The 21,198-nt window shown below is 44.1% G+C and overlaps 1 protein-coding gene across 2 annotated transcripts in view; it reads left to right on the top strand.

The window, feature by feature from the left end:
• PTPRB (protein tyrosine phosphatase receptor type B) overlaps positions 1-21,198 on the top strand; it is a 136,634-nt gene that overhangs the window by 81,206 nt on the left and 34,230 nt on the right. For both annotated transcript variants that reach the window (XM_030214108.1, XM_030214109.1), the window contains 9 exons: positions 289-552; positions 1,594-1,857; positions 3,860-4,123; positions 6,830-7,093; positions 10,328-10,597; positions 13,440-13,703; positions 16,474-16,737; positions 19,874-20,155; positions 20,718-20,996. In XM_030214108.1, coding sequence (XP_030069968.1) covers positions 289-552; positions 1,594-1,857; positions 3,860-4,123; positions 6,830-7,093; positions 10,328-10,597; positions 13,440-13,703; positions 16,474-16,737; positions 19,874-20,155; positions 20,718-20,996 — 2,415 coding nt within the window. The remainder of the gene's footprint in view (positions 1-288; positions 553-1,593; positions 1,858-3,859; positions 4,124-6,829; positions 7,094-10,327; positions 10,598-13,439; positions 13,704-16,473; positions 16,738-19,873; positions 20,156-20,717; positions 20,997-21,198) is intronic.

Below are 21,198 nucleotides of genomic sequence, written 5' to 3'. Positions count from 1 at the left end.
ATACTTTTACCCCTGTAAGCATAGGAGCCGTCTCTGTGGGTGCTGTGGGTGCTTGACCACCCCCAATATTGAGAAAATTCCTTTTATGTGTCCAAGGAAGGGTTATTTCCACTGGGCTTAGCACCCCCAATAATTTTGAAAAGTTGGCTCCTATGCCTGTAAGGGGCTATCTTCTAATTTTCATTCCAAACCCCACTGAACGATTTGGTCTTCCATTCCAATCCTGTTTGAAAAGCAGTAGCGGAGACCATTTCAAGCTCTGATTCTTCCTCTCCTGTTGTTTAATAGTTCCCTCCAGTGTGAGCGGAGTCATGGTGAATAACTTTGGTCGAATCGACTACCTCACTGTGTCCTGGCTGCTGGCTCCTGGAGATGTGGATAGCTACCTGGTCACCTTGACTCACAAGGACAAGACAGTTCAGTCTCTGTCCCTTTCCAAATCTGTCACTGAATGTTCCTTCAGTTCCCTGATCCCTGGGCGACTCTACAACGTAACAATAACCACAAAGAGTGGCAAGTTTGAAAATCATTCCTTCACCCAAGAGCGGACAGGTAAACAAGAGATTCTTCAGGACATTTTCAGCCAAGCTGGGCCAGAACATTTTTTAGTTTAAGAAATCAAAAGAGGAAAGAATGGTTGATAGATTATTTCTACACATGTTCTACTATTTTGAACTTTTAAAAGTGAAAATGGGCCTTAACGTTAGGTCTAAATAAGTGGGCATAAAGCCCATACGCAAGCGGCTGGCCTAATGTGAGGTAATCGGTTTCCAAAATAAATATGCCTGGACAGACAATGTCACTAAATTTAAATGTCAACTATCCAGAACAAAGATTAATTGTGATGAAAATGCTCAGAAATAATACAGTGTCCCAAAGTGTATGTGTCAAACACATATAGATACCCTTATCTCGATCATTGCACCATCATGAATGTACATATGAAACAAATTGTTGCACTAATAATTTCATAGATTAAATTGTTCATAGCATATAGCATAGAATCTTCATAAAATTACTTAGCTTGTTGGTGAAATATCAAACAGCTGTAAGGCACGATGAAAGGCTGTCCAAATATAGTGTAAGAGTAATCCAAAGCACCCCAACCAAGAACCAATGGCTTCTTCAGGGGTTCTTCAAAACAAAACAGGCCGGAGAACAGCACCCGGAAAATAGATCTCATGCATATTCATTGGGGAAATCCTAAAAACCTGACTGGATTGAAGCCCTCAAAGACCGAAGTTGCCTACCCCTGCACTAGCCAGTTACACATGCTATGTGAAAGAAGGTAGGGTGCTCAATGTCGATCCTCAAGGGCCGCAACCCAGTCGGGTTTTCAGGATTTCCACAATGAATATGCATGAAATCTATTTACCCACAATGGAGGCAGTGCATGCAAATAGAACTCATACATATTCATTAGGGAAACCATGAAACTTGACTGGGTTGTGAACCTCAAGGACCAACATCGAGCACCCATGACATATATAAATGGTGTAACCGACATGCCATTCTGTGTTTTAACTCTTAAATAGTGCATGTTTCAGATTTATTGTTTTGGCATCTATAACACTCCTTCCTTCCTCTCTTCAGTACCCTCAAGTGTTCAGGGGCTGACAGTAAGCAACTCAGCCCGAAGTGACTACCTGAAAGTGTCTTGGCTTGACGCTACTGGAGACTTTGATGACTACCAAGTGATCATCAAGAATAACAATGACTTTATCCAGACAAAAACCATTCCCAAGACTGAAAACGGATGTGTCTTCACCAAGCTTGTCCCTGGGAGGCTGTATAGTGTCACAGTGACCACAAGAAGTGGAGCGTATGAGACCAGTGCCATGGGCAACGGTAGAACCTGTAAGTGTGCAATAGAGTGAAACATGGAATGAACGATGTCAGGAGCCAGTCACTGTGTGCTAAGAGTAAACATGGTGAGATTTGAAAACCAAGGGGGAGGGGGCTAATTGTAAAGCCTATTTTCTCTGTGGAAGAAGGCTTTAATAAAATTGCGCAGCCATAGGCGAACTCATAAGTACTCACGCCAGCAAGCTGGTGTGTATTTAGCGCAGTGTGCACAGATGTTACCAGGAGCAGAGTTTGGGCAGAGCTGTGACATATGCTTGTAAATCCACTATTCATGATATATTGTAAGCCACATTGAGCCTGCAAAGAGGTGGGAAAATGTGGGATACAAATGCAATAAATAAATTATATAAAGTGTGCCAGTACCTGCTTAGATTATATGCTCACACTTACTGCAACTGCGTGTGTTGGCGGTTGCATGTTATTGGGCTGATTCTAAGACTCCATGCTATAAAGGCACATAGGCGCCTAGATTGCATTAAGAAAATAAGCATCCTTTTTTACATTCTGCATAGGTCCCCTGTTAATGAAATTACCCCCTGGATATTCAAACGAGATAATGGGGAACAATTACCTGAGATGGAATAATGGCTGGTATTTATATGGTACTTTTTTGCAAAACATCTAATACACCCTCATTATGATAACATTGGCTCTTAGTTTTATTTATTTATTTATTGCATTTGTATCCCACATTTTCCCACCTTTTTGCAGGCTCAATGTGGCTTACAATACATCATGAATGGTGGAAATATATTAGGAAATAGAAATTTAGTGTTACAGAAGAATCTTGGGTAACATGATAATGATAAAACATGATAGTAATATAACAAGCAGATATTATAAAACAGTTCTGAATATATGTGGAGGAGTGGTGTGTGTTCACATTTGTTGATCTTTGTGGTATACCTTGTTAAAGAGATGGGTCTTCAGTAGTTTGCGGAAGTTAGTTAGTTCATAAATCGTTTTTAAGTTGCGCAGCTGCGCGTTCCAGAATTGTTAAACCCTTTCCAGATTCAAAACATGCAAATCTGCTCTCTGGGATGAAACGTGTCGGACCACAAATTGTGGCTCAGCCCAGCTACATCTGCAATATTTGTGAATCTGCTAATTACCTTGCGTTTACTACTTAACAGATGTTAAATATAAAAATACCAAGCAATTTGAATTCAGCTGCCGACTGAGTCACTTTACGCTACATAAAACAGATCGCGTCCCTTCAGGCCCTCCCTGTGTCCTGCCCTCGAAACAGGAAGTTATATCAGACAAGGGCGGGACACAGTGAGGGAAGGCCCGAAGGGAGGTGATCTGCCACTTTCACACGGAGGTGAGGCGCTGCCGATTTGAATGCAGGGGGCCCGGTCACAGTGGCAGACGGAAGGGGGCTATTGACGGAGCCGAGGGCAGGCAGGTGAGACCAAGGACTGCAGCGCCGGTGGCCTGGAAGCAGGAGAAGGAGAGAGACCCTGGCGCTGGGCCCTCCTTGGAGGTTCGGGCCCGGGGAATTTTGTCCCCCCGCCCCCCCTCTCGGTGGCATTTGGCGCACGTAGGTCATTCTGGTGGTAAGGTCGCAGTCCCAAAATGGACACGTGGCAATTTTGGTTTTGCCGCACGTCCATTTTCGGCAAAAGTTTTTTAAAAAGGCCTTTTTTACAGGTGTGCTGAAAAATGGATTGGCGCATGCCCAAAATCCGCACCTACAGTACCACAAGCCATTTTTCATTGCACCTTAGTAAAAGGACCCCTCAGAAATATTGCCGGGTGCCTGAGAATACAGTAGTGCTGCTTTGCCGCACGCTATCTGCGCAGAAGCCCTACTGCTGCTTGCTAAAAGGATCCTTTAGTTGCTGGTGTTGCCCTTGGGAAATAGATTTTAAATAGGCATTTTTTTAACCTTCTCATATACCTGTCCTGTTATACCCCCCCCCCCCCCCCAATGGCTTTGAAATTATTTTGATAATAAAACTGTTTCTCTGCTATTCTTCTCTATAACCAGTCCCCGAGTCGGTAAAGGAGTTGACTCTTGCCAGCAGAAGCACCGAAGACCTGCGGGTGACATGGTCTAAGGCTGATGGTGACTTGGATCATTATGAGATTCAACTGCTCTTCAATGATATGAAGGTCTTTCCACCCATCACACTTAGCAACACCGCTGTGGAGTATCAGTTTACTTCTCTGACCCCGGGGCGCCTGTACAAAATCGTCGTCTTAACTTTCAGTGGAGAAGCCCAGCGAGCGACCTTTGTGGAAGGTCTAACAGGTAAACGGTACCCTGAAAAGCAATGGCAGCAAACGTTTCCAGCCTCCAACCGCTCTCTGGGCGCAAGGGAAGCAAACGTGGAAAGTTAAAGGAGGAGAATAAGCTCCGCCTTAAATAAGTAAAATAAAAATTCAGCGGTTTTATTTAGAGAAAGCAAAGACAAAATGGCACAAAATCCACTTCTTTTCACAGCACGCTTCTGTTTTCAAATGAGGGAATATGCCTATTCAGTACATTATATATATATATATATATATATATATATATATATATATATATATACATACACACACACACACACACAATATAAAATAAAACCAACATGATCCAGTTTTTAGGGGTTTTTTTTAAATTAATATTTATTAAATTATCTATGTCATTGATATATTTATTTGGTCTTACTTTTTCATTATTCTGGTCTGTTGTTAGAGTAGACCTGCCTCTTTGGGTTTGTTTTTGGGGTATTTTTTTTTTTAATGTATATATGAAAATTTCTGTATTTCAGATATTTCTGTTCAGGGTGCTCACAGTTGTATCTGCTCTAGTAAAGGTACATGGAACCATCTGGACCCAGAGTTAGTTTTCAAGATGTCGTTTTTCCCAGAAACACAAAACAACAGAAACCGCTTAATACATTAGACCTATAGGACAAGGAGTGGGCCAGTAGGGTGCTTGTTTTATAAAGTCTGATTTGTTCTGTGCTTTTCCACCATCCAGCTTCCCACAATTCCATGGCCACAGGAAGGTCCACAAAATCCAGCCCTACCTGTGGAATTTCCCATTCACCCTAGACAGAGGGCTAAACAGTGGTAATGACTTGGGGAGGGCGGGGGGGGGAGTGGGCAACATGGTACAATCCGTGTCGAGTCTTGAGAGCTATTTATTGCACAGAAGAAAAAGGACCTTTATTGAGAACTAGGTCTCCTTAGGCTGTGTTTTTGTCCCCAGTATCCTGTGGGGAATTGGTTCTTCTTTGCAATCCTGGCAGCTGCCGTTATGATACGGTGCAATCCCGGAGGCAGCAGGCCATACAAAGTTGAATCCTCTCCCTCTGCTTCTGATGTGATTGTTACGAATACGACAGTTCAACCTGGAAACGGAAGGGGAGAACCCAGTGGCCAGGAGGACGAGGGTGGGATAAGGAAGAAATGGATGCAGGGGCATAACCAGACACCCAATTTTAGGTGGGCCTGGGCCCAAGATGGGTGGGCAGAAGAACCGTGCCCCATCCCACAGGTGATTTGGTCTCCCCTTCTCTCACCTGCATGCCATATGCCATGGTCTCTCAAACACACACACCCCTCCCCTGTATACCTTTTAAATAGCAGATTTTCACGGGCAGCTTTCAGAAACTAATATACACTGCTCATGTTGGCCCCAGCCTTCCTTCTGATGCAACTTCCTGTTTCCGCATAGGCGGGAATATGTCAGAGGAAAGGCTGTGGTGCTGGTGTGGTATTTACAAGGTATACAGGAGGGACAGTTGTTGGCAGTTTTCAGATAGTGGGACTTTGGGATCCCTGCCAGCCACATCATAGATGTGCTGCTACTGACTGGGCCTGAGCCTAAAGTGGGTGGGCCCGGGCCCACCCTTGGCTACGCCACTGAATGGATGGCATGGGGTAAGGGAGAGGGATTAGAGAGACCTTATCTATTTCCCTCTTTCCACAGTTTCTCTACCCCTCTTGTCTGCAGTCTCTTCTTTGGTTCAACTGATTTGGACTCTCCTTTTGCTGAGCTTCCCCCAGACCCTTTCCTTCCCTTATTCTCTATCCCCCTCTTTCCTCCATCCACCCCCCCCCCCCCCATCAACAAAAAGGGCCAAATAAAGTAACTGGACCCAGAAGAAATTCCAGAAAATAACTTATAATAAAGGCTTTTTTTTAACTATTTAATATCGTAATTGTGTTGGTAGGACTTTGAGTGATCGATTGGTTTTCACTCTTTTTCCTTTCGGTTTCCGTTCTTTCCTTTATACCCAGTTCAAAGCTTTACTTCCTTGGTTCTCCCCCTCATTTGAGGTCTGTATTTGATTGTCTTTGTTAGAAATATTTCATTATCCTTTTGCTTTCTGCTATAGTGCTTTTTTGTGTCAGGTACTTGCGTCTGTTTACTCTTTCCAAAAATACTAGGACTGTAGGGCATTCAATGAAGCTGTAAAAATAGTAAATTTAAAACAAATCAGAGAAAATGTTTCTTCACTCAATGTGTAATTAAAATCTGGAATTCGTTGCCAGAGAATGTGGTAAAGGTGGTTAGCTTAATGGGGTTTTAAAAAAGTTTGGACAGCTTCCTAAAGGAAAAGTCCATAGACCATTATTAAAATGGACTTGGGGAAAAAGCCACTGCTTAATTCTGGGATAAGCAGCATAAAATCTGTTTTACTTTTTAGGGATCTTGCCAGGTATTTGTGACCTGAATTGGCCACTGTTGGAAACAGGACACTGGGCTTGATGGACCTTTGGTCTGTCCCAGTATGGCAATACTTATGTACATATCTGTGTAATTATTGAAAACATTTGCATCAATATTACATTTTTTAATATGCGAATATGCCAGTTTATGAAAATGTGCTGGATAATCTTGAAAAATCTGTCACAGGGAACCAAGGGCTATGCTTATAAATAAAGCTATTACAGTATCTTGTATAACAAAATATATATGTCCCCCGATTCTGTCTTCTGAGTTGTACTTGTGCTTTTCCAGTTCCCAGTGCAGTGAAAAACATTCACGTTTCACCCAATGGCATGACAAACAGCCTGAAGGTGAACTGGACCCCTGGAGGAGGAGACGTTGATTCCTACACGGTGATAATTTTCTGGCAAAACCAGCAGATCGATATCCAGACCATTTCCAAACATACTTATGAGCACACATTTCATCAGCTGGAGGCCGGGGAACAGTATCAGGTGGAGGTGAAGTCGAACAGTGGCCCTTTACACAACAGTCTGACGGCCTATGGACGTACAGGTAGGATCCCATGAGAAATACGTTCTTTATAACGTCCACCTAGGCCAAAAGTAATATGACTTGATGTTATGGCATTCAAAATGTAAATTTATTTCCTTTACTTTTTTAGGGCCCCTTTTACAAAGCGGCGGTAAGGCCAACGCGGGCTTACAGCTCGCTAAACAGGAAATATCGCCGGGCTATCACAGCAGCCAGGCGGTACTTCCCACCAGTAGCCAGAAAACAGATTTTGGGTGGGCCTAGGCAAGAACTAGGTGGGCACCAAGTGTTCTCCCCCACCACCAAAAAACAATCTCAGCTGGCGGGAAAATGCTTCTTTCCACCATGTGCAGGTATTGGTATCGTGGAGAGTAGCGTTTTTGTTACCATCAGGGGGAAGCCTTCAGCTGATGGAGCTTGGGATCCCCAACTACCACTAAATATGTGCTACTGTTGGGTGGGCCTGAGCCCTAAGTGGGTGGGCCCTGGCCCACCCAGGCCCACCTGTGGCTACACCACTGCTTCCCACCCCCAGCGTGCCGTCATTTTTGTAGCGCTGGTGTTTACCCAGTGTTAATTGGGCAGTTCTGTGCGCTACCCAGTTACCACTGGGTTAGCGCAGGAGCCCATTCTGCCACCTCAATGGGTGATGGTAAGGGCTCCCTCCTGAAAAGGCCGCATAGCAAGTGCTTTACTTGCTGCACGGCCATATCCTGCAGAAAAAGATACTACCCTTTTACCAGCTGACGGTGTTCAACTATTGAGCGAATTTATTGCATTTCTCTCAGATGTTTCACTGTTTTAAACATTGTAGGAAAATATCTTTCAGACAAGTGGAGAAGAGTCAAAATTTCACCTGTTTCCTGAAGTAGAGATAGTCTTGTGTTGAGCAAAGCCTTTCAGGGAGTGCATTCCAAAGTGTGGGAGCTACTAGCGTCATCTGGGTTTAAAAAAGGTTTGGACAAATTCCTGGAGGAAAAGTCCATAGTCTGCTATTGAGACAGTTATGGGGAAGCCACTGCTTGCCTTGGGATTTGTAGCGTGGAATGTTGCTACTTTTTGAGATTCTGCATGGAATCTTTAGGATTCCAGAATCTTGCTATTCTTTGGGGTTCTACATGGAATGCTGCTACTCTTTGAGATTCTGCATGGAATCTTGTCGCTCTTTAGGATTCCAGAATCTTTCTATTCTTTGGGGTTCTACATGGAATGTTGCTACTCTTTGAGATTCTGCATGGAATCTTGTCACTCTTTAGGATTCCAGAATCTTGCTTTTCTTTGGGGTTCTACATGGAATGTTGCTACTTTTGAGATTCTGTATGGAATATTGTCGCTCTTTAGGATTCCAGAATCTTTCTATTCTTTGGGGTTCTACATGGAATGTTGCTACTCTTTGAGATTCTGCATGGAATCTTGTCGCTCTTTAGGATTCCAGAATCTTTCTATTCTTTGGGGTTCTACATGGAATGTTGCTACTCTTTGAGATTCTGCATGGAATCTTGTCACTCTTTAGGATTCCAGAATCTTTCTACTCTTTGGGGTTCTACATGGAATGTTGCTACTCTTTGAGATTCTGCATGGAATCTTGTCGCTCTTTAGGATTCCAGAATCTTGCTTTTCTTTGGGCTTCTACATGGAATGCTGCCACGATTTGGGTTTCTGCCAGATACTTGAGACCTGGCTTGGCCACTGTTTGGAAAACAGGATACTGGGCTAGATGGACCTTTGGTCTGACCCAGTATGGCTACTCGTATGTTCTTATGTTCTTCAAAGAAGGCTCCTTGGTGGGTGTCCTTTGGAGAGGGTGTGGTTAGGGAGATTCCTTGGGAGGACCTTAGATGTGTAGAGGAAGATCCCATTCTTCAAGTACTCTGGCCCGTGTCATTTGAGAGCTTTGAAGATCAGACATATTAAAGTTAGCCCTGTACTGGTAGCCAGTGGAGCTTTTGCAGAAATGGTGATCATGTGACTTACAGCCTTCTGTGCTTTTTCTAAAAGTATCTTCATGGTTTGAGTTGCATTATTTTAGAAGTAATAATGCATTTGATGCAGAACTCAGAAATGAGATTCCATTGGTTACTAAGTACAGATCTGTATGTATGGGGGGTGGGGGGGTTCTTATGATTCTTTTACATTTGAAAATTTTATTAAGAAAATTGAAAGCTAAAATTTCAGAAAGCAAAGAGAGCATGTTCCCATAAAAATGTAATGATAATAGGAAAATTCTAAGTGGGTAATTTTATAACTCAGTGAACATATAACAGCATACATGTACATATTTTTGCTCTGATACCAGAGAATATTTGGCCACAACTAAATATAGTCGCAGAGAATGGACCCCTTTTATCCCCACCTCTTTAATTCCCCTTACCTCTTAGTTGTTCTGTTTGTTTGCCTGTCCTATCTAGATTGTGAGCTCTTCGAGCAGGGATTGTCTTTTCGTGTATGATGTACAGCGCTGTGTATGCCTTGTAGCACTATAGAAGTGATAAGTAGTAGTAGTAATGTAGAAGCCCGCCTTGCAGATCAGCAACGCGGCCGCGCAGGCTTCTGTTTCTGTGTCTGATGTCCTGCACGTACATGCAGGACGTCAGACTCACAGAAACAGAAGCCTGCGCGGCCGCGTTGCTGATCTGCAAGGGCAGGCTTCTAGATGGAATGTTGCTAGTGGAGGAGTAGCCTAGTGGTTTGTGCAGTGGAACGTGGGATGTTGTTACTATTTGAGATTCTGAAATGTTGCTACTATTTGAGATTCTGCATGGAATGTTGCTACTACTGGAGATTCTGTTGCTACTATTTGAGATTCTACATGGAATGTTGCTACTATTGGAGATTCTGTTGCTACTATTTGAGATTCTACATGGAATGTTGCTATTCCACTAGCAACAATCCATTTTTAGATTGTGAGCTCTTTGAGCAGGGACTGTCTTTTCATGTATGGTGTACAGCGCTGCGTATGCCTTGTAGCGCTATAGAAGTGATAAGTAGTAGTAGTAGAATGGGTGTTGGGCGTATTCTATAAACCAGACATAATTTCCTAACAGTTTACTAAATAAGCCGCACAATGTAACAGATGTAGGGCCACATTTTCAAAGGGAAACTACAGGAAGTTTTCCTTCTAAAATGAGATAGCAATTTTTATATGCAGGGCTGTCAGCTTTGTGGGCAGTTTGAAAATTGCCCCCTGATTTATGCCACTTAGGATTCTATGTCGGGAAGTAAAAGAAATTAACCCTGTTTCCCTTCTCCCCACAGTGCCAGCCTCTATCCAGGGATTATTTGCCAATAATGCACACAGCAGCCATTCTCTTTTTGTAAGTTGGCTCAGTGCTGCGGGGGTGACTGACAGATACGACCTGCTGCTCTTAACTGAACAAGGCGACCTTCTGATCAATAGGTCAGAACCGGCTACCAGCAAGCAGTACAAATTTGAAAAGCTAACACCAGGCAAAAATTACAAAATCCGTGTGTTCACTGTCAGCGGAGGCCTCTTTAGTGCCGGGGAAGAAACCAGCTGCCGAACAGGTAACGTGAGCCTCTGGCTCTGGGTTTGTTTGGTCAGACTGCTGAACTATACAGTAGAGCATCATTGGTCCAGATGTGATCATAAGGTTTTACATCACCTGAAGGTCAGATTTTTGAACTCAAGGAGTAATAATTGCTGTTATATCCTGATAAAATGCCACCGCTGTCCATTTTATTGAACCACAAATGCGTCAAGAATTTAGTAGGCGGGGTGGACCAGTGGTCTTCTGGTGCAATCAAAAAATGAGGGCTCTGGAGGATAAAAGATGAAATCAATTTATTAATGTGCAACTGACAACAATAGTTGAAAGACATTCCTGCACTCAGGGTTCCTTTTACAAAGCGGCTGCAAAGCGCTCGCTAAAAGGGAAGGTACCACCGGGCTACAGCAGGAGCCCGGCGGTTGTTCCCACCCCCAGCATGCGTCATATCCGGCATTTTTAAAATCTTTTATTTTTGTAGCACCACTGTGTACCTGGCGGTAATTGGGCAGTGCTGCGTGCTGCCCGGTCACCGCTAGGTTAGCATGGGTGGCAGTAAGGGCTCCCCTCGAAATGGAGGCATGGCAAGTGCTTCACTTGCTACACAGCCATTTCCTCAAAAAAAGAAAGACCTGCCTTTTACCCGCTGTGGTGCATGTCAAAAACACATGCCAATGCCTGCACAGGCCCCTTTTGCTACAGCTTGGTAAAAGGCATCCTGCAACAGAATCTATGCAGGATGCAAAGAGCAACTATTAAAGAAACTTCAGACCGCTCAAAATAGCGCAGCCAGACTCATATTTGGAAAAACGCGATTCGAAAGCGCCAAACCTCTCCGAGAAAAACTACACTGGCTCCCAGTCAAAGTACGCATAGCTTTCAAAATCTGTACCTTGGTCCATAAAATTATCAATGGCGAAGCCCCCGGGATACATGACAGAGCTCATAGACCTCCCAACCAGAAACGCAGTCAGATCTACACGAACATGCTTCAATCTCCACTACCCAAATTGCAAAGATCTCAAATATAAATCAAGCTATGCATCCAGCTTCTCCTACATAAGTACACAATTGTGGAATGCACTACCAAAAGCTGTGAAAGCAACATATGACCATCTTAATTTCAGGAAATCACTAAAGACCCACCTGTTCGAAAAGGCGTACCCCTCTGGCCCAACTTAAGTGCCTGAACCCCTGCAACACAACGCAACCAAACCTCATAACGAACACTATATTTCTCTCTTTCTCTACTGTTCCTAATTGCGTCTGTAACTATGAACCTATTAGACTATAACATCACTATCCTGCTTATAATCGAACGAGAAAAACGCCCAAGTTCCGACCTAAATCGGGAGATGGACGTTTATCTCACAAAACCGAATAAAGCGGTATAATCGAAAGCCGATTTTTGGACGTTTTCAACTGCACTCCGTCGCGGATGCGGACAAAGTTGATGGGGGCGTGTCAGAGGTGTGGCGAAGGCGGAACTGGGGCGTGGTTATCTGCCGAACAAAGATGGGCGCATTTCACTGATAATGGGAAAAAAGTATGCGTTTTTAGCTAGAATTTAGGACACTTTTCCTGGACCCTGTTTTTTCACGAATAAGGCCCCAAAAAGTGCCCTAAATGACCAGATGACCACTGGAGGGAATCGGGGATGACCTCCCCTGACTCCCCCAGTGGTCACTAACCCCCTCCCACCACAAAAAAATGATGTTTCACAACTTTTTATTTTCACCCTCAAATGTCATACCCAGCTCCCTGGCAGCAGTATGCAGGTCACTGGAGGAGTTGTTAGGGGGTGCAGTGGACTTCAGGCAGGTGGACCCAGGCCCATCCCCCCTACCTGTTACAATTGTGCTGCTTAATGCTTATTAGTCGTCCAACCCCCCCAAACCCACTGTACCCACATGTAGGTGCCCCCCTTCACCCCTTAGGGCTATAGTAATGGTGTAGACTTGTGGGCAGTGGGTTTTGAGGGGGATTTGGGGGGCTCAACACACAAGGGAAGGGTGCTATGCACCTGGGAGCTCTTTTACCTGTTTTGTTGGTTTTGTAAAAGTGCCCCCTAGGGTGCCCGGTTGATGTCCTGGCATGTGAGGGGGACCAGTACACTACGAATCCTGGCCCCTCCCACGAATGAATGTCTTGGATTTATTCGTTTTTGAGCTGGGCGCTTTCATTTTCCATTATCGCTGAAAAACAAAAACGCCCAGCTCACACATTGTTGAATAAAACATGGGCGTCTATTTTTTTCGAAAATATGGTTCGGTCCGCCCCTTCACGTACCCGTTCTCGGAGATAAACGCCCATGGAGATAGGCGTTTTCGTTCAATTATGCCCCTCTATGTATTTGTTTCTCAACCGGAGTTGGCGAATGCCTTCACGGTACTATGTAAGCCACATTGAGCCTGCAAATAGGTGGGAAAATGTGGGACACAAATGTAATAAATAAATAAATAATGCGATTTGCATTGAATCTTGAATCGTTGTTGTGGCTTCTCCATCGATTTCTTGTTATGTGTTAAATTTCTCAGATGCTTTGACTCCTGATGCAGGTGGCCATCGCTGAAACACGGCTCTGTGTCGAGTCTACGAGTTCATCTGTTTCTTGATGAATTTTTATTTGGACTCTTATTTTTATCGTTTTCAATTGGTCTATTGTTGTCGGTGACCTGTGCACATCAGTACATTGCTTTCATCCATTATCCTCCAGAGCCCTTGTTTTTTGGTTGCACCAGAAGACCACTGGTCCACCCCCTACTCTTTTTGTATAGCTTTGCCTCATCACGTTGGGAGAATTTTATCGAACATAAACAATCATTGTGGCTTGAGTCTATGTGTGTTTATGTTTCCGCCAGTGCCCGCTGCTGTCACCAATCTAAAGATGACAGGAAACAGAACAGACAGCCTGTCATTCAGCTGGGACGCCTCCGAGGGAGAAATGAACACCTACAACATTTTCCTCTACAATCCAGACAACACGCTGCAGGACAGAAGATCAGGGAGCCAACTTCTCCAGCAGTGTACTTTCTATGGATTGCTACCAGGAAGGCTGTACAGAATGGTGATTATTACAAACAGTGGGGAACTTGCAAATGAGTCCGTCATCTCTGGGCGAACAGGTAATATAACCCTTTATCAACAGGGTCCTTTGACAGGTACAGGAATTCCACAGCCAACTCCTGGTGATCCCACAGACAGTATCTTCTATGAAAATGCATGAGATATATTAAGTGGCTAATGCATGTACATTTTTCTCATGCAAATTCATTATGGATATTCTAAAAGCCTACCTGGCTTTGACATGACCAGCACAGGTTTGAGAAGCAACGACCAAAGAATGCTAAGTTCTTATTTCCATGAGCTGCTTCTCTAAGAAGAATAAGCAAATGGAAAAATAACAAATGAGTGATTTTCTTTTCCTCCTGCTCCTTTGTACTTTCAGCTCCATTAGGAGGAGCGCTAAGATCTGGCACCCTGAGCTTTCACTCACAGCTTTCTGGGGATGTTTTGCCCTCAGCAGGAAGCCAGGCACAGGGATTCTTCCTTCTAGAATCCTGCAATCATGGACCCTAAATGTGGCCACGAATTGCTGAAATTACAATGATCCACAGAGTCCCTCCTTCCACCAGGGACTGTGAGCATTGCCCCCTGCCAAACTAAATGAGAAAGGGGAAGACCCAAGCTAGAGCCCCAAGCCAGGTTGCTCCACATGGCAGTGCACAATGGTCCACCTGAATCAGTAAATTGTAGATTTAATTAATTAGTGTCCAATGTTCCCGTAATAAGCCATATGGGAATGAGAACATTGGACACTAAAGGTTTAAAATAACATTAGCTCCCTTGCCATATTGGGTTTAATTCTATAACAGGACATCTAGGTTAAGTGAGCAGGAAGGTACCTAGGGACTCTTTTACTAAGCCGCGTAAGCGCCTATGCGTGCCCAAAGCATGCCAATTCCGAGTTACCACCCAGCTACTATGTGACCTTTGCGGTAATCTCATTTTTGGCACGCATTCACTATGCGTGTCTGAAAAATATTTTTTCTTTTCTGGCGTGCATCAGCTACGCACGTCAAGTGGCATTTGATGCGCGTAGGTCATTACCGCCCGGTTACCATGTGAGATTTTACTGCTAGGTCAATGGACGGCGGTAAGGTCTCAGACCCAAAATGGATATGCGGCAATTTTTCTTTTTGACGCACGTCCGTTTTCGGCAAAAATTTTAAAAAGGCATTTTCGCAGGTGCACTAAAAAATGATTCTTTGCGCGCCTAAAACACGCTGGGCGGTAACTCAAAATTGACGTGCATTGGGTGTGCGTAGGCGCTTATGCGACTTAGTAAAAGGGCCCCTTAATTAGGCTAAATCTGCATCTAAAAATAAAAGTCTTTATCTGTTTCCTAAATAAAAAAAATAAGATGAAATAGATTTTATCTGATATGGGTGTGTACAGTGACGTTCCTAGGTCAGCTGCCACCAGGGGCGGATCGCCGATGCGCACCCCCCTCACCGGGTGCAGCATGACACCCCCCTCCCGAGTGAATTCTTGGCTGCTGGGAGCAGCTGTGTGGCTCTCGGCTCCGCTGGCTCCCTGCTCCTTCTGCCTCGGAACAGGAAGTAACCTGTTCCGGGGCAGAGGGAGCAGGGAAACAGCGGAGCCGAGAGCCACGCAGCTGCTCTCTGCACCCCTCCAGCGGCGTGCACCTGGGGCGGACCGCCCCACCCTTGCTACGCCGCTGGGTGTGTATTCCAATCTTTTACAGCTAAATATTGACACAAATTACTCAGATAACTTTTAAATCTAACACTGCCTGAAAGTTTGGAAACAATAAACTGCTAGAGCATTTTCAGCAAGAATACCGTTCCATAGGCAACAAAGTTAAAAATTTAGACAGACAAACTGGATTTTGACCTATTAAAGATTCAAAAACCATACAAAATTTAAATTTGATAAGTGAATGGACCGGCAACCAGTGCAACTTTGTAAAAAGGAGACACTCTCTCAAATCTGTTAACTGTAAAAATCAGTCTAGCAGCCGAGTTGTAATCTACAAAAATCTTCAATGTAATCCCCCCCCCCCCCCCCCCCATATAGGGAGTTACAATAATCTAAATAAGGTAAGAGAATTGCTTGAGCTAAACTCCTGAAACGTTCCATGCTCAAGCTAGACCCAATTGTTCACAATTGGCGCAAATGAAAATTAAATTTCTCTACAAGAGCTGTAATATGACCGTCAAAAGATAATCCTGGATCCAGTAACTCTTCCTCTGAGCATTGTAAAAGTTTAATGCTGGTTTGTGCCACACACGTGTTTTAGGCATGACCTTATTTTATAAGAGTCCATTTACATGCCTAAGGGGCCCTTTTGCTAAGCCGTGTAGGCGCCTATACGTGACAATTTTGAGTTACCGCCCGGCTACCGCATGGCCTTTGCGGTAATTTCATTTTTGATGCGTGTCCGCTAGGCGTGCCGGAAAATATTTTTATTTTCCGGCACGCGGGCAGTAATCATCATTCTATGCGCGTAGACCATTACCGCGTGAGACCTTACCACTAGGTCAATGATTGGCAGTAAGGTCTCAGAGCCAAAATAGATGCACGGCAAATTTTCATTTTGCCAAATGTCCATTTTCAGCAAAAATTTAAAGAAGGCATTTTTTTTTTTACAGGTGCGCTGAGAAATGATTCTGCGCGCGCCCAAAACACGCGTCTACACTACCGCAGGCCATTTTTCAGAGCGCCTTTGTAAAAGGGCCCCTAACACATCACTTTAGGTGCAAAACATTATATATAAAAATTATCCTCGAAACCTGAATTATGACAAAAGTTTGTCTTCTTGTTTCAGTGCTGAATAAAGTACAAATCTTTGTTTTCATGTCTCTTTTTAAGTGCCGGCCCCTGTTAAAGACCTACAGGTGTCAAACAGAAACATGACAGACAGCCTGTGGTTCACCTGGAGCCCTGCCGTGGGCGATCTGGACTTGTATGAACTGATTCTTAACAATCCAAATGGTGTGCAGAAAGAAAGGAGACAAGGCAAAGACTTGAGAGAGAGTCACTTCCAGGGCTTGGTCCCCGGCAGGAAGTACACCCTGGTCATTGTGACGCACAGCGGTGACCTCATGAATAAAGCTCTTACTGATGGAAGGACAGGTGAGGATGATTTCCACGTAATCACATCAGTAAATGGTCATAATGATGACAGGACAAGCGCTAATATTTTATTTATAAAACTATGCACACTCTCTCCTTGGTCAGAGATCAATCAAGATGATCTACAAAAACAAACAATATATAATACTAGTAAAAAAAAGGCCCGTTTCTGACACAAATGAAACGGGCGCTAGCAAGGTTTTCCTAGGATTGTGTATGTTTGAGAGAGTGTATGTGAGAGTGACTGTGTGTGAGAGAGAGAGTGAATGTGCGTGTGTGTGAGAGAGAGAGAGTGAGTCTCGGTGCGAGTGTGTCTGTGTGTGAGAGAGTGTGTGTGTGTGAGAATGAGAGTGTGTGCAAGTGCATATGTGAGACACAGTGTGAGAGAGAGTGTGTGTTTCACACAGATACAGTGTGTGTGAGAGAGAGAGTGTATGTGAGAGTGACTGTGTGAGAGAGAGAGTGAATGTGCGAGTGTGTGTGTGTGAGAGAGAGAGTGAGTCTGGGTGCGAGTGTGTGTGTGTGAGAGAGAGAGAGAGAGTGTGTGTGTGTGTGTGTGAGAATGAGAGTGTGTGCAAGTGCGTATGTGAGACAGTGTGAGAGAGAGAGAGTGTGTGTTTCACACAGATACAGTGTGTGTGAGACACAGACTCTCTGTGAGACTGAGTGTATGAGACCAAGAGAGTGTGTGAGTGACTGTGTGACACATAGAGAGTGAATGTGATAGAGTGTGTGAGAGAGAGTGTGTGAGTGACTGTGTGACACATAGAGAGTGAATGGGATACAGTGTGAGACAGAGTGTGTGAGAGACAGTGTGCGAGAGTGAGAGAGAGAAAGACATTGACTGTGAGAGAGAGAGAGAGTGTGTGTGTGACAGAGATACCTCCCTCCCTCTCTCTGGTGTCAGGCCCCCCCCCCCTCCCCTCTGGTATCTGAGCGTTACTGTGCAGGACGCTGAGCTCTGGCTGTGCTTCAAGGAACTGACCAATCCTATTTAATAGAATGCACCTCCAACATTCTGAAGCCCAGAAACCTCGTGTGGTTGGTCACTTCTGCTTGTGACGAACCCGGAAGTACGTGATGTCAATTCAGGAGATGGATACAGAGAGCAGGAATGCCTCAGCCATGCAGTCAGCTTCAGAATGCTGGAGGTGCATTTTATTATAAAGGATAATGGAATGAAATATACATATATAAATTAAGAAATGGATGAGCCAGTTTTTGTAGCACAGAAATGTGGTATTTCAAATCCCAGTTCCATTTCTGCCTTTCCCTTTTTCAAACTGCAGAAGTCATGACTCTATTTTAATCACATCTGGCAGGCTATTCTGTCCCTCAACTGCTCTAATCCTAAAAGCTTTCCTTCTACTTAACTCTTTTCTTCTCATGTCTTTGTCAGGGAATGACTAGGAGTGTATTGTTTCATCAAAACTTTAAAAGTTAAGACCATCAATTTGAAGAAAAAATAAAAAATCTTTTCCTTATGGGAACCAGAGTAAGGCTACAGAGCAGGGTAGAAGCTCTGATCCTAGACCTTCTCGTTAAAAACCGAGCAACTGTATTTCTGAAACCCAATATGTAGACGTCACAATAATGTGATATTAGCAGTTTAAGAATATGGGTCTTATTTATTTCTTTTTATTTGTTTGTAGCATTTGTATCCCACATTTTCCCACCTATTTGTAGGCTCAATGTGGCTTACATATTACCGTTAACGGCGAAAGCCGATTCTGGTATGAACAATTACATGGTGTGAATAACACAAAGTGATATTGTGGTGGGGTGAAGTACACGTATGGTAGTTTGGATTGGGGGTCTTAGAGAGGGAGAGGGGAGGAAGAGTTGGGTATCAGAGTGTTCCATGCACTCAGTGCATACAGGGCATTCCTCCTTAGGGGGTCCCTTTTACTAAGTCACGTAGGTGCCTATGCGGGCCCAACGTTCGCCAGTTCGGAACTACTACCCAACTAGCATGTGGCCCAGGCGAAAATTTCATTTTTTACGCATGCCAGAAAATTTCCAGCATGCAGTACAATCCGGGCCATAATCGGTATTGTACGTGCATTGACAATTACCACCTGGTTAATGCGTGAGACCAAGTCAATGGGTGGCGGTAAAGTCTCAGGCCCAAAATGGACGCGGTCCAATTTTCATTTTGCCAAATGTCCATTTTCGGACCCCCAAAAAAGGCCTTTTTGGCAGGTGCACTGAAAAACGAACCTGTGCGCATCCGATACAGGCATCTGCACCAGCGCAGGCCGCTTTTCGGCGCACCTTAGTAAAAGGATCCCTAGATCTACTGGCTAGATCCCTCACACAGCAACTATGTTTCACCAGGAGCTTGGTACTGAAAGGTTTTGTTCGGCTAACTTCGGGAGTTAGCCAGATGAACCTTAAAATCTCAGTTCCCTTGTCCCCCTCCCCCCCCCCCCCCCCCCCCCCCCAAGGTGACAAGATAAATTTTGTCCAGCAAAAATTTAGCTACACTGCAACAACAGCTGTTGGATCTTTTTCATGCTGCAATTAGACCTTGGTCAGTCAGGGTTGACCAGGTGAAGTTACCAAGGTAATACGGATCAACCAAATAGAAGACCTAAAGTTAACCAAACAACCTTGGCTAACTTTACACTGCATAGTCAGCCTGATGTTATTTGGCCTGAGTATCCAAAGAAAGTTAATAGGTCAAAGATTTCCAGTTAACCTTGCACACAGCTGGCTCAGTGTCATGACCTGGGTGGCTAGAGTTAGCCACTTTTAAAGAATGGATTCCTGGGGATGTAGCTTGGCTGAGTGGGGGGGAGGGATGGGAAACTGTGTGCATAAAATTGGATTTTCATGCATTTTGCTTCCCATATCTACCTGCCCTGCAGAAATGCCATGAGTAAGGGACACAGAAAAGTTTGTCTCCAAGTTAAATGTAATCAAAATGTCAAAGCTAGCTGAAAATTCCCTGAAACAAACATAGGCACAAAAGTACCTGCACACCTTGCCACTGCTCTCCTACCAACACATTGTTGCTTTTAAAACACTCAAGGTGAAATGGCAAAGGTCCCATGCAGTATGACATTTTAAATACACAGTTATATTTAAGTTTGATGCAACTGTCTTGACCTGATGTTCTTCCCATATTTTTCAGCTCCAAAGCCTCCAAGTTCTCTCTCTTTTGCTGATGTCACCAACACGTCCCTGTCCATCACATGGCTGGGTCCTCCAGACGGGACAGACTATGACGATTTTGAGTTGCAATGGACTCCAAAGGATCCTCTTACAGTCTTCAATCCCTATGGAATTGGCAAGTCAAAGGGACGCATCGTAAACGGACTTTACCCAGGACGATTCTACACGTTCAACATTAGGAGCATCAGCGGAACTGTCTGGAAAACCCTTAGCCAGCCTTTGTCTGGAGCTGTGAGAACAAGTAGGTTATTTTGATGAAGTCAGTTGAACTCTTAAGTTCAAGGAAAGGATGGCAGAAGGTTTTCTTCATGAAAAAAAATAATAAAATGTTAATTTGCAGAGGTGACTCAACTCCATGGTTCCATATTTGCTGATTTAAAAGTCTCTTTGTTGTTCTGCTTGTACCACATGGCTAATGTAACTTGCCCATCAGAAAGTAATCATAGAAATGGATTTATGTAACCAAGCTCATATGCTGATATCATAAAAGCTAATAGGAAACCTATTTAATTTTTAGACCAAGTTCATAAATGCTGTTGAGTCTTGTATTTAGGTAGAGACAGGACCATTCTGCCCTGTGAGACGCCCCACATCCTGCCCACTACGCCATTGCCACTAAGAGGAGATGGTGGGCTTGGAATGACTTTTATGTCTCTCCATATGTGTGCCCTATGCAGCCACACCTCTCGCACTGCCCTTAGTACAACATTGCATAAAGATATTATCACTGGAGAGACTTATCACCATGGAGCTGGAGTGTCTATTCAGAGTTGAATATGAATTTCTTGTTCTCAACCCTCTAGAACCAGAGAAGATACAGCATCTCCACTGCCGGCCACAGAACTCGACTGCCATCTCTTGTTCTTGGACTGCACCGTATTCAGATTTTGACGGGTATAGCATCGAGTGCAGAAAAATGGACACCGAAGAGGTTGAATTTTCCAAAAGAATCGAGAAAGAGAGATCAGTGCTCACCATTATGACTCTAGTGCCTCACAAGAGATACTTGGTGTCTATCAGAGTGCACTCTGCAGATATGACCAGTGGAGTGGTTGAAGACAGCACCATCACCATGATAGACCGTAAGTGACAACAGAGATGGAAGAACTAGATTTGCTAACATATGCAAATTCATTAAGATGCATTATTGGCCTTCAGCATGCGTTCTTGCTGTTTGATGTACGCTATCAGTAAATAGGCCCCATTGACGATAATGGAACCTGCGTCAAACTACGGGGTCCTTTTACTAAGGTGCGCTGAAAAATAATTCTGTGCGCGCCCAAA

This window comes from Microcaecilia unicolor, chromosome 9 (genome assembly GCF_901765095.1).
Source record: "Microcaecilia unicolor chromosome 9, aMicUni1.1, whole genome shotgun sequence".
Classification (NCBI taxonomy): Eukaryota; Metazoa; Chordata; class Amphibia; order Gymnophiona; family Siphonopidae; genus Microcaecilia; species Microcaecilia unicolor.
Note: the sequence above shows the minus strand (reverse complement) of the source record. Positions and strands in the feature narration are given on the sequence as shown.